Below are 14202 nucleotides of genomic sequence, written 5' to 3' on the forward strand. Positions count from 1 at the left end.
AATTTATATTTTTTTAAAAAAAATTAAAAAAATATTTTTTACATAATAAATAAATAAAAAAATATTTTTATTTTATTTTACCTAAACATAATTAATAAATAAAAAAAAATTTATATAAAATATTTAAATATAAAATTATTTTTATTTTTATAAAAAATATTTTAAAAAATATTATTTAAAAAAAGATTTTTCATGAGAATAACGTTCAAACAAGTATTTAAAACATTAAAATATTGTAGCGAAAATCATAATAATAGAAGTAAATACGTTCAAGTAATCCCACCGCATTGCTGGTTCTAATTTCTAAACACATACATCAAGTATATACTAGTTATATGAATGATAAGTTCTTTCGTGATTATATATATCCTTACAAGTTACAACACTACTATATACACTTCCCATTATCAATATACTTGCTATGCAATTTTTGCTTGTGGCAATAAAAAATAAGTAATTCTTCACATACAAGTGATTTTCTATATAAGTCATACAAGTCATTTATAAATATGTCATTTCACGTTTTTTTTTTATCTCTTTTTCTTCTTCTTTTTTTTCCGTGCTTCTTCTTCCTCTTCCTCTTCTTCTTCTTTCTTTGTGTCTCTTTTTCTTCTCTTCCTTCCTCTTTTTTTATTGAAATTTCTTCTCCTCTTTTCGTTTTCTCTTTCTCCTTCATCAAAATTACCAGAAAAAACGAAAAAATATTATTCAAGGTATGTTTCTTGCCTTCTCTTTCCTCCTTCTTCTTCTTCTTGCTACACGTTCTTCTTCCTCTTTCTGTTCTTCTTCTTTATTTACGTGCTTTTCTCTTTGTTTTCTTTCTTCGTTATTCTCGGTTTTCATTGTTTTTTGACATCAAGCTCTGAAATCATTTTTGAAAAAGAAGAAGCAATAGCAGAAGATGAGGAGGAAAAAGAGAAAGAGTTCTGAATTATGCATAAGGTGTACTTCAACGAATTTTGGGTGTATTTCTTAAATTCTTTGGGTGTATTTTTATAATTCTTTGGGTGTATTTCTATAATTCTTTGGGTGTATTGATTTCAAGAAGAAATATATTGTCTCTCCCTATATTGGGTGTATTTCTTAAATCCTTTGGGTGTATTTCTTAAATCCTTTGGTTTATTTCTGTAACTGTTTGGGTGTATTTCTGTAATCCTTTGGATGTATTTCTATAATCGTTTGGGTGTATTTTTGTAATCATTCGGGTGTATTTCTGAAGTTTCATCATCTTCAAAACAATTTCAAAGCTTGATTTCAGAAATCATGAAAATCGAAAAAAACAGAAGGAGATCGAAGGCAAAGAGAGAACACTTTTCTATACAAATCATACAAGTCATTTATATTCACGCTGTAACGCGCGTGTTAGGCCCAACTTATAAGACTTGTAAACAAAAATGACTTGTATGTGTAACACTCCTCTAAAAAATGTGACTTATTTATACTGTAGTTTAGGGGTGTAATAAAATAGGTGAAATTGGGTTGTTTTAATTTAGATTTGATTTTAAATAATAATTGAGTCTATTTTTAAGATTTTTATTTGATCTTAGACCCAATAAAATTTTATTATTTTCGGATCACACTAAAATAAAAAAAAAATATACTTGTTATTGAGAAGTTAATATCTATATTTGAATTTGAATTTGTTCATATATTCTAATTTCATATTTTTTTATTTATTTTTTAATTTAATAAATATAATTAAAAATAAAATAATAAATTTATTATTAATATAACATAATATTAGAATTAATTTAAATATATATACTTTTTTAAGTTTTTTTAGTATGTACATAAATTGAATAAAGTTAGGTTTGTTTTGATCCGCACTTCATCCTAAATAATGATCAAATTTATTTTTAAAATTTTTATTTAATCTTAATTTGAATTCAGACCAAATCTTAAAACCAAACTGGGGCATATACACCCCTACTTTAGCCCCTTTGGCTCTTCCTCATAAAAACACTCATTAAAGGTGCTTTGGTTGGTGGGAAAGAAGACAAAAAAGAGAGAGGTAGGGCCACAATTCCGAACGGGTTCATTTTTGTGGCACCGTTAATAAACCCTTTTCCCATTCACAATTGACATCAAAGATGAAAATTATATTATGTGTGTCAAAAAATCCTTTTTTATCCTTTCAACTTTTCCTAATTGGTTATTACCCGCCCTAAAACATTATAACCAAGAGTGTAATATTAAATATCAAAATATATACTGAAATATAAAATGATCTTTTTCATAAGTTTACGAATCTAGACAATTGCTTTTTAGATTAGTGAAATTCTTAATACTCTTTTAAGTTTGTGTTCGATATTCAATACATAAAGGATTAAACCTAAAAGATATAGATAAAAAAAAAAATCAGATTTTATATCTTTTTTCATTTCTATTTGATGACTAATCCTAAAAAACTGAAAGAAAGAACAAGATTAAACCTAAAAGAATAAAAGGAAAAACACAAGGACAAAAGTTGGCATCACATTGACTTTTAGAATTACTACTAGTTTACCTTCATTAGAGTGGATATGATATGATATATGCCTTTGTTAAAAATATTATTATTTCCCAATAAAATTAAAAATGAAAAGAAGACTAGAAAGAGAAATTTCATCTACCTTATAATATAAGAAGATAGTTAAATTAGAAAAACGAATCAGTTGAGAGAGTTGAGTAGTATGTCCTCTCCCCATAAGATTTTTAAATAAAATTAAGATAAAATATACGATAAAATAGAAGTTAATACTCAAATTAGGTTTTGAAATTTATCTCAAATTTTAAATTGGCTCTTAAAATTTTAAAAATTTCATTAGAGAAATAATGAAAAATCTTGATAATGTGTATAATAGGCTAGTTATTTAGTCTAATAAAAATAAATAATAAAAATTATTTTTATTTAGTTATTTCACATCAAATTTTAAATTTTAAATTTTTAAAAAATTCAGTTAGTTATTTTAAAAAAATTAACCATTCCGAATCCTAATTTACCAAACATTTCACTTCAATACTCTCTTCTTTTTCAATCGGCTGCCACCCCACCTTCATCAATAATCATCCCACTTCATCCCTAGTAAAAATAACCATCCACTTAAGGATAAAAATAATCATTCTCATACCTAATGAATTGAACATTCAATATATTTTAATTATATGTAACTAAACCCAATCCCTATAGGAATTAAAATAATCATTCGCATACCTACTAACATGATCATCCTAAACTGACCATTGAAGTAGAAGAAGGAGATAAATGAACAGAAAAAACAACCATGATCAAACTGGCTGCAGGGGAGGCTGCACGGCTGACGGCAGGTGGGCAGCGCAAAAGAGGCTGTTCGAAGTTGGTGAGCGCGATCGGACATTCGCAAAGAGGCTGGACGGTAGAGGCTGGACGTATGAAAACGTCACACTAGTATGTCCCCTATGTGACACGAATGAAGACGTCAGAGAGTGAAACGTTGCCAACTGGGGGGAGGGACTTTTCTGACTGTCATGTTCAGGGCTGCCCGAACGACGCAACCTTTGTGATTGTGCTGCTCGGTTGTCCGCGGTGCGCACGGCGGCGTCTTCCAAAGCTATGCGCGACGATAGCTATTGTGGGTGGCGGCGCGGCACCGTTGAGAGAAGATGAGACTAGGCGAGAAGCAATTTAGTTCAAATGGAAGAGAAGGATGCAGTTTTGCGTTGTTTACTGTTTTGAATCTTTATTTGGGTTGTATTTCAAATTAGAAATAAATAATAGTTAATTAATTTAATTATTATTTGATTTTAATTTGAAAAATATCTACATTATACATATTATACACTAATTAGATTGGCTCTCCATACTTTCTCAAATTTTAATTGTTTCAATTTAATTCATGAATCTTCAATCTGTAACGCACGTTAACCCTCAAATGTAATAATTTCTATTAACGTCGTGGTAACGTGGCATGCTGACATAAACAATCAAAATAATATTTTCGATTATGTAAAATGAAGAGATAATATATCTTTTAATGACACGTGGTATACTGACATAAATAGTAGTACCACATGTCATAACACGATTTGTCTATGTATCAGTTATATACTACACGTCATAATATAATTTGTTGACATATTATTGATATGTTATTATTCTAAATGATTCAAATTGACCCCTAAATTTATACTCAATGACTCATTTGAGATTCTAAATGATTCTGAAGTTTTGTGCATTAAATATTTAATTTTTTAATTTGGTCTTCTTTAATTTTATTTTTTTCTTTTTTTAATTTATAATTTTGATGTTGGTCATCTCTAATTCTGATTCACTCTAATAGTATTCATATTATTTTAAATAAACTAGCAAAAGAATATAATTTTACCTGAAATAAATCTTAATATTAATTTTATATATTTTAAAAATTAGAAACATACAAAATTTTTATCTTTTAAATTATAAAATAATATTTATATTTTCTTAAGTATATTTTATTTTATTATAAAAAATAAAATACAACAAAAGTATTATAAATAATGATATAAATTGTGTCTTTGTAATAATTTTATACTCTAACATGAATTTTACTAACATCATTCAAATAATATTTATTTTTTTAAAATTATATTTGACAACAAATATCTAAACCAAAGTTACATTGATATGAATTCAATTTCGATAAAAATTAATTTTGTAAAAACACATTTATGCAATATGTATTTACAAACATTAATTCAAACACATATTTAGACTCTAAAATATAACTATGAAATTTTTTAAAAAAAAATTTTAATTTTAATGTAGCCTGATTAATCTTGGGCTTATACAAAATTACACTTGCCTTTGTGAATTTTAAAATAAAATATAATTTAACCAATTCTTATTAAACGTATGATGTGTGTATAAACATAATATGGAATAAAAAAATTTTGAAGTATATTACTGATATTTTAATAATTTTTAATCGTTAATATTAATTATAAAAAAAATATATAATATATAATTAAGATCGATAATTAAAATTTACTGAAATATTAATATATTAATATACTTAAAAGATTTTCTATAAAATAGATGTGACATAGTCTCTCAAATTTAATTTAAAAACTTTATCAAGTAGAATGGTCATATACCAAAGCTTGCTAGATAAACTTTTGCGCTTAAGTAAAGAAATAAGCCGCGAAGGCTCGGACCTATGATATGTCGATACTATATGGATATAGGATACAACATTATATAAGATACGTGAATATATAAATTTAAAATTTTTATAAAATATAGAGACATGACATACATATAAAATATAAATAATTTTTAGATAAATTATAATAATATTTTAATATTTTATTAATATTAAAAATATAAATTAAATTTTTAATTATTTTTAATTATATAAATTATTTAAATTTTTATTTTAATAATTAATAATATATATAAATTTTAAAATTATTTTAAGAATAAATATTAAGAATAAGATTAAATATGTGAATACATAATGATATTTATATGTGTCCAAAAATATTTAAAAAAATATTTTTTATTTAGATACAATTAAACATAAAAATTATATATATCAGATAAATATTAATAAGTATAGTATCTAAAATTGATCTAATATAAAGACACAATAAATAAATAAAAATGTCTGTATTTTATAAGCTGTGACAAATGAATAAACTATTGAGTTTAGAACACTAGTCGTGTGCTCCTGGCACCACTAGTGCCATTGTGCCATCTCTCTCGTATTTTAAAATATTGTTTTTTATTTTTAAATAAATAAAAATTTAAATATTTATTATTTTTTAAAATATTAAAAAGACAAGGGTTTATTATTAATTTGGTATTTAAAAGATTCAGTCATTGACTAAAAAATTCTTGAAAAATATTATCAATAAAATAATTTTTGAATGATTTAAAAATATGACAAAAAAATTAATAAATATTATATTTTTTATAAATAATAAAAAAATTTTATATTTAACAAATGACTTATTTATTATATCTATATTTTTGTAATAACATTTGAATAAATATTTAAAAAATATATAAAAAAATTTAAAACAAAATTTGATCTTTAGATTTTTGTTTTTATTTTTCAAAAGAATATAATAATTGACAATAAAAAATTTTAAAAAAATTTCACTTGACAAAAAAATACAAAATTCTAAAAATAAATTTTTTTATTTTTTAATCATGATTACAAAATTTTGCATAAAAATTTGATCTTTAAAATTGTTTTTTTAACTATATATTTAATATCTAATTTTTTTATCATATTTTTATATATTTTAAGAATTTATTTATCGTTAACATTTTTTAAAATTGTCTTTGTTAGAGATATAAACTTTTCGTACTATTTTAGTAGTTTACTCAAAATATAAAAAATAATATATATATATATATATATATTTGATCCGCAAATTTGGGTAATCAAGTGTTCTCCACAACGTGTACTCTACTCATAATCCACGCTTTTCCTTTCTTTCTTTCTTTCTTTCATAAAAAAAAGTCATTTCCATTTCCCAACTTCTTCTTCTCCGGCCACCCATCTCCGATCACTCCTCCTCCTTTTATGACTTCAGGAACTCGGCTTCCGACATGGAAGGAGAGAGAGAACAACAAGAGGAGAGAGAGGAGGAGAAGAGCAATAGCTGCCAAGATCTTCGCCGGTCTAAGAATGTACGGAAACTTCAAGCTCCCAAAGCACTGTGACAACAACGAAGTCCTCAAAGCTCTTTGCAATGAAGCTGGTTGGACCGTTGAACCAGATGGCACCACTTACCGCAAGGTAACCAACTAACTAACTTAGTAACTGTTGAAGAGAGTGCCTGTCATTTTATTTTACTTAATTGGAATAATGGTGTCTTAGTGTATACTTTTTTCTTCTTGAGATTATACCTCATTAGAGTAAAGCTATGGTTTTTCTGCTTTGGAATTATTGTTCCTTCAACATAATTTGATTAATTTCATACTAAATTAAGACACTTATTCGAGTGAAACAGCTCTCTAATCAGCTTTTGGTGGTTCGTTCAAAGACACTTTTTTTTTGTTGTACGTGACTTTTTTAAAGAAAAAAAAACGGAAATGATGGAGTTTCTTGGATGAAATAATTAAGCTGCCAAGAAGGATTTGTTTCTTTAAATTAATCTAAATCTTGCTTCTTATTTTCCCTTTTGGATTATTTAGTGTACATACAATAATAATACTCTAAATAGTAAATGATATTGCAATGTTTCTTAATTTTAAAAACTAAGACTACTTAACTTCGTGATATTATTAAACTCTCTTTTCCGTTCTTTCTAAAACTAAGAAATGTAAATGGCTTTCCCGGTCCAAGAAAAAAAATGTAAATGACAGTCCTTTATTTAAAAAAAAAATAAAGTGTTTTCTTTCTCTTTTTTCACACTTGTCATTGGTTCTGTCATTTTAGTGGGAAGCATAAAAAAATCTATGTAGCTTGTTGACTAATGCTCACAACCTGAGAACCAGGACATAATATTTTTTTCATTTTTGTCGGATGATGCTCTCTTAATTTATATATAATGAAAATTATAAATTTATTTCTGATTAATTTTTTATTCTGTTATATTAAAATTTTTTGTTTACTTTTAAAAATCTTTTTTTTCATAAAATGAATGGAGGGACGAAAATGCCCCTGGGTGATGCTTTTGATTTGTCTGCCAAAAGTGGGTACTTGAAAGCGAGTAAAACAGGAAAAGGGTAATTTTTCCAGCTCAGATGTTCCCACCTCGGATGCTGTGTCACTGTTGCAAACGTAGCAACTAGCAGCAGTTTTTTTTTTTTTGTTTTCACACTATTATTGTTTTGCGGCCATGCCCATTTGGAGTTTTTTTTTTTTTTTTGAGGAAATTAGTAAAGTTGAAATTAAAAGTTATTTTTTTAATTTTTCTAAAACATTAAAAATTACCTTTATTTAAGTTTTGTTCGTTTTATTAAAGGTTATTTTTTAAGTAACCAAGCTATGTGTTCTTTTCTTTTTTGGAAGAAAAGAAACTAAAACAAATGCTTCTTAAATTATTAATTCTTTCTGGTGTTACAAACTTACAATGGAGGCTCAAAAGTCAAAACCGATAGAGGGGAATTCTTAACAATTTGATTGGGATAAAAAGTAGTGGAAATTGTCATGCTATATAGTTGTTCATTAAGCTTATCTGTACATTGTCTCGTCCAAATTTCACCCCCAATCATAATTGAAGTACAAATGGGTTGAAAATGTTTTTGATATGAAGCTCATCAATCAAGATTTTCACCCTAACCAAACATTTTTTGTGTAAATTTTTTGTTGTGAAAAGAATCTATAGTTTTTGGATTTAGGCTAAGACACGTGTTAGATTGTAAATTAAAGAAATGTTTATGAAAAAAATATATAAAATTTTAATTTTTAATACATTTGTTATGTACTAGTAACTAGATAATTAAATTTTTAAATGAATAACAAAATTTTAATGAGTGCTAACTGCTAACTAAGCCATAGTTAATTGGTAACAGCTACAGATGCAAAACCAAAAATGTTTGCTTAAGTTTACTGACGTAATGAATGTAAAATGAAAACTGTGTCTGTTTGGTTGGAAAACTTGTTTGTTTGTTTATTTATTAAAAAACGATAATAAAATGCTGAGTTCGAAAAGAGCTAAAACATGAAAGTGACTTTCATTGAAATAACAAAATCATTGTATTCCAACTCCACTTTCCACCGTTGTTTTCATCTGCTCATTTTCCACCAACTCAGATAAGCACAATCTTATACAATATATACTATATAGTACACCTTTTTATTTTTATTTTTTTTGGCACTTCCTTGAGCAATAAGAAAGTCATTAATTTAGGTTGCTAAGTGCATGAAAGTCTAAAATGTTGTGCATTAATTTATCTAAAACAGTCTGATACTTTTCGGCATGACAACCATTTTTTATTGCAGAACTACACTGAGTCAATAACTAACAATTCATGTTGTCATCATTAGGATTAGACAAAAATAGGAAATTTGATACTTTAGATAGAGGGTGTGTTTCTTATTTCAAACATATTTTTATATTTCTTTATCTCTATATTTATATCTTGTTTTAACCAATTAATTCGACTAAATATTTATGTTGATTCTACTCCAGTTTGAATATTAGACCAGTGCTTCAGATTGAATTGAAATACTCATTCATTTCTTTTTCTCATTCTCACATTTTGGTATATTTTTGGAATTTAGGATTCACTAGATTAGTGTTTAAATAACGATAGTAGTACAATGAACTTGCTACCAAATATTATGCAAAGAAAAATGTTAGGAGGCCAACACATTTTATTAATATTAGTCAACACTTAACCAATACTCTATTTTAGAGTTTAGAATTTAAAATTTAGAATTTAGTACTTAAGATTTAGAGTATTGACTAAGTGTTAGTCAAAAATGATAAATTTTGTTAGTAATAGAGTATTACTCTTCTGGAAATCATTCAATTCTGCTATGCCAATTATACTATATACTTGAAGTACTTAGTAATGTGATATGTTAATGTTAATGTTAATGTGAAAATGGTTTTGCAATATCAGGGATGCAAGCCTTTGGAGCGCATGGATATAATAGGCGGTTCCTCAACAGCAGCAAGCCCTTGTTCATCTTACCACCCAAGTCCCTGTGCTTCCTACAACCCAAGCCCTGGTTCATCATCCTTCCCAAGCCCATCAAGATCTCCCTATGCATCAAACAATCCAAACGGCGACGGCAATTCCCTCATTCCATGGCTCAAGAACCTTTCCACTGCCTCGTCCTCTGCTTCATCTCCTAAGCTCCCTCACCTCTACCTTCAGAGTGGCTCCATAAGCGCGCCTGTTACGCCTCCCTTGAGCTCTCCAACTGCCAGGACACCGAGGATGAATGCCGATTGGGGTGATCAGTCTGGACGGCCAGGACCAGGATGGACTGGAGGACAACACTACTCATTCTTGCCATCCTCTAGTCCTCCTAGCCCTGGCCGCCAGGTGGTCGACCCTGAATGGTTTGCAGGTATCAAGCTCCCCCATGTTAGCCCAACTTCGCCCACATTCACCCTTATGTCCTCAAATCCTTTTGCCTTCAAGGAAGAGGGTTTGGCTCGAAGCGGCTCGCGCATGTGGACTCCTGGACAGAGTGGGACGTGCTCTCCCGCCTTCCCGGCAGGTTCTGATCACACTGCTGACATTCCAATGTCCGAGGCTGTCTCGGATGAATTCGCATTTGGAGCCGACGCGTCCGGCCTTGTCAAGCCATGGGAAGGAGAAAGAATCCATGAAGAATTTGGAGCAGATGATCTTGAACTCACACTTGGTACCTCAAAGACAAGGTACTTTAACCTAAACACTATTATAGACTGTTCAGATTTTGTCACACCAAAAATTTGTGTCTTTGTCCCTAACACCAAACGATTTTTTTTTGTCAATATTTGTGTCTTCATTTTTATTGATTGATTGATTTATTTATTTAATTAATTAATTTTCCCTTGCTGACGTGATTTTTTAATGACAGGTGATGCCGTTGTTATAAATAGGAGTTTTAGTAATTGAATATGACTATGTGAACCCTCCTTTTGTTGTGGTCTTATTCTGTAGAAAATGTTGGAAGGTAATTGGGGTGTTGTGCTTCCTTTTCTTTAATTTCTTTTGACTCTTTTTTCATTTATTAGCGTCAAGTAATATACATATATGTGTTAGTTAGGTGTGGGGTGGCTTTTCGCAACCCATTGATTTTCATGATTGTAAGTCTTTGTTAAAACGTTATGATTGCAAACATGAATGAATATACATTGTATGGATTGCCACGGAATGATCAAAACGGCTCTTTTGTCTTTGAATTACGTGAAAGATCAGAGTGAAATTGAAATTTTACTCATACTGAAATCCAAAATGTTAAAGCAATAAATAAATAATAAATTTTGCATAGGGAAAAAGTTTTTTTTTTCATGGTATCTCTTTCAATTCAATAGGTCAAAGATTGATTCGCTGTAGATTTGAGCACCATTTAAGATTCTACTGCTGACCAACGGGTTATTACATACACAAAGTGGAATTCAAACTTTTGATACTTATTTAAACGAACGAATGAATTGATCAATCAACCAACCTAAGTTGGTTTTACATGAAAAAGGCTAAGGTCTGATTGTTGATGTACTAACAAACTTATTTTTCAGCTGAAACAGTTGTTGATTAGGAAAATAAGAGGGGCGGTGTGGTACTATGAAATAGTAATTGGGGTCTTAGATTCCTTCTATTCTACTAAGGTCTGAGGTCTTTGATTCCAACATGTCGCGACTTGCCATTTGTATCGTTTTTGTTGATGAAATATTAATAGCGTTCTAACGTGGATCGACAGTTCCTGCATGAAATCTCCAATAGCTATCTGATGTGGTCACTTATACCCTTGGCAATTCTCCGAGTACAAAGCCAAGTTACCATATCCTCAAAGACTTCAGCGGGAAGATAAGGATAAGCAATTCTCCGAGTTTCTAGAAGTTTTCAAGAAGCTGGAGATCAAAATCCCCTTTGCAGAGGCTCTTGAACAAATGCCTTCTTATGCAAAGTTCATGAAGGAAATGCTGAATAACACGAGGGATTGGAAGGCAGTAGAGACAATGGTGTTTTCTAAGGAGTGTAGTGCAGTCATTAAGAGGAATCCTCCTAAGAAATTGAAGAAACCTCTCACTCTTTCCAGTGACACAGGGCCTACCACAAGTCAAGAGTGCAAGGCCATCATAATAGATGCTGAATCCGTACAAAAGGAGGAAGTGCAAGCTGCTAAAGGGTCAAAGGAGAGAGAAGCTCCAGAAATAGCTGAGGTTACACTGTCACATGCCTCCTCTATGACACCCATTCAAGAGCTTGCAACACCACACCCTCAAAAGCCCCAAAAGGAGACCAAGGATGAGCACTACTCACAGTTCTTGAAGGTCTTTAAAAAGCTGCAAATCAACATTCCTTTTGCTGAGGTTTTGGAGCAAATGTCTCTCTCTAATGAAAGAAACCTCATTGATGCTGAGAGAGGCAAATTGATGCTGAGGCTATATAAGGATTATATGGTTTTCAAGGTCTTTAAACCTCCAAAACCCCTTGACAAAGGAGGTACCTGCGTGTAGAGTGCAATGCTGAAGCCTCTTCCCTTGGCGGAAACTCACACAGTTTCTCCAATCATTAAACCTAAGTTTGGTGTTGGGTGTGCACTATCAACCAAGGAGGAAGGTCCCAAGAGAAGGATGCCTAGCGGATGAAAAAATAATAATATCCCTACTGAAGGCTTCTCACCAGGGATGAGGGTAGTATTCCCTGCAAGCCCAATCTTGCCCCATGTAGTGAACAGAATACTGTCTCTTGAGTATATTAAGCTAATCCATGAGAGCATAGAAATGAAGCTCCCAGTGAGGAGTGAGGATTTATTCCTCTATGACTATCTTCCTCCTTGAAGGAACTAACTGTCAAGCTAATGACATTGAAGAAGTTCTTGTTGGGAGGCAGCCCAATCATAAGTATCCTTTAGTTTATTTCAATTTTACTTCAATTTTATTTTAGCTTGATTTCATTTTAATTTTCATTGATTTTCACAGTTTTCCTAGATTTTCTAATGTTTGTGATCATGTGTAGCCATTAGAACAAAAACAGGAAGGCGTAGCAAGAACAACAGAACACCCTGGAGGGTGCCTTCCTGGCGTTCAACGCCAGAAGAGAGAAGAGAAATTGGGCGTTCAACGCCCATAAGGGAACAGAGAGGACCCTCTGGCATTCAAACGCCAGTCCTAGCGTTCAACGCCATTAAGGAGCCAAGTTTTCTTTGCTTAGGGACAAGCAAACTTTTTAAGTTTGGTGTTGCAGAGCGAGCTCTAGGTGTATATTATCATCAATGGCACTAAAGGGAGGTGAATCATCTTCACAGAAGAGCACAGCGTGAGCAACCATCAGCACTGAGGTGGTTGAGTTTCATCCCCCATTTTTTTCTGTTTTTCAGTATTTCATTCTATTTTCTATTCTAGCTTTTGCATGAATTTTTTTTTCAAAGTTTTCAAAAAATTTTATGGTTATAAGATGTCTCATGAATTTCCCACTAAGCTTAACAAGAAAATTTTTTAAAAAGAAGTAGTAAAATGCGTAAGATTTCGAGTTCTATCATGAGTTATTCCAATTACTTAAGATGTGGTGGCCTTATCTTTACTTTCTGAATGTATGAATTAACTGTGCATAATTGATATTGAAGTTGAGCATGTTGCCTGGTGCATGAAATTGCAATCACACTTTTGCAACTCCGCACAACTAACCAGCAAGTGCACTGGATCGTCCAAGTAATAAAACCTTACGCGAGTAAGGGTCGATCCCACAGAGATTGTCGACTTGAAGCAAGCTATGGTCATCCTGTAAATCTTAGTCAGGTGGATTTAAATGGTTATGAGGTTTTGATAATTAAAAGATAAATAAAACACAAATTAAAATAAAGGTACTTATGTAATCCATTGGTGGGAATTTCAGATAAGCGTTTGGAGATGCTTTGTTGCTTCTGAACCTCTGCTTTCCTATTGTCTTCATCCAATCATGCGTGCTCCCTTCCATGCAAGGTGTATGTTGGTGGATCACCGTTGTCAATGGCTACCATCCGTCCTCTCAGTGAAAATGGTCCAGGTACGGTTTCCGCACGGTTAATCATCTGTCGATTCTCACTTGTGTCGGAATAGGATCTCTCTATCCTTTTGCACACTGTCACTGCGCCCAACATTCGCGAGTTTGAAGCTCATCATAGTCATACCATCCCAGATCCTACTCGGAATACCACAGACAAGGTTTAGACTTTCTGGATCTCAAGAATGCTGCCAATTGGTTCTAGCATATACCACGAAGATTCTAATCTCACGGATTCGAATGCTCTGTTGTCAGGAAAGGCGAGTCAAATCCGTGGATCAGAGACCTAAGAGATTATACTCCGGCTGTTGTCCAATGATTACGTTAAACATCATGTAGACCGCTTGTGGTTGTTAGGCACGCGGATCTTGGCTAAGCGAGTAACGAAGATAGTGGGTGATTGTCACGGGTCACCCCTTCATTCTGACTTAACTGAATTAAGTACGAGAGTATATCTTGGAGAAAAAGTAAGCATGAATTGAAAGAAAAACAATAGTACTTGCATTAATTCATGAAGAACAGCAGAGCTCCGCACCTTAATCTATGAGGTATAGAAACCCCACCGTTGGAAAATACATAAGAGAAGAAGGTCTAGATAT

The 14202-nt window shown here is 30.9% G+C and overlaps 1 protein-coding gene across 1 annotated transcript; it reads left to right on the top strand.

The window, feature by feature from the left end:
• Positions 1–6400: 6400 nt before the first annotated feature.
• LOC130941397 (BES1/BZR1 homolog protein 4-like) lies at positions 6401–10803 on the top strand. The gene is made up of 3 exons (XM_057869882.1): positions 6401–6746; positions 9524–10293; positions 10476–10803. Exons 1-3 carry the CDS (start codon positions 6531–6533, stop codon positions 10477–10479), a joined length of 990 nt encoding a protein of 329 aa, XP_057725865.1. The 5' UTR covers positions 6401–6530; the 3' UTR covers positions 10480–10803.
• The last annotated feature ends 3399 nt before the right edge of the window (positions 10804–14202 follow it).

Source organism: Arachis stenosperma, chromosome 7 (genome assembly GCF_014773155.1).
Source record: "Arachis stenosperma cultivar V10309 chromosome 7, arast.V10309.gnm1.PFL2, whole genome shotgun sequence".
Classification (NCBI taxonomy): Eukaryota; Viridiplantae; Streptophyta; class Magnoliopsida; order Fabales; family Fabaceae; genus Arachis; species Arachis stenosperma.

What these genes read in the sequence shown, in the direction of transcription:
- LOC130941397 (XM_057869882.1), top strand. Translation starts at nt 6,531, where the DNA reads ATGACTTCAGGAACTCGGCTTCCGACATGGAAGGAGAGAGAGAACAAC. An exon ending in ATGGCACCACTTACCGCAAG is followed by an intron (nt 6,747 to 9,523) that starts GTAACCAACTAA and finishes TTGCAATATCAG; the next exon opens with GGATGCAAGCCTTTGGAGCG.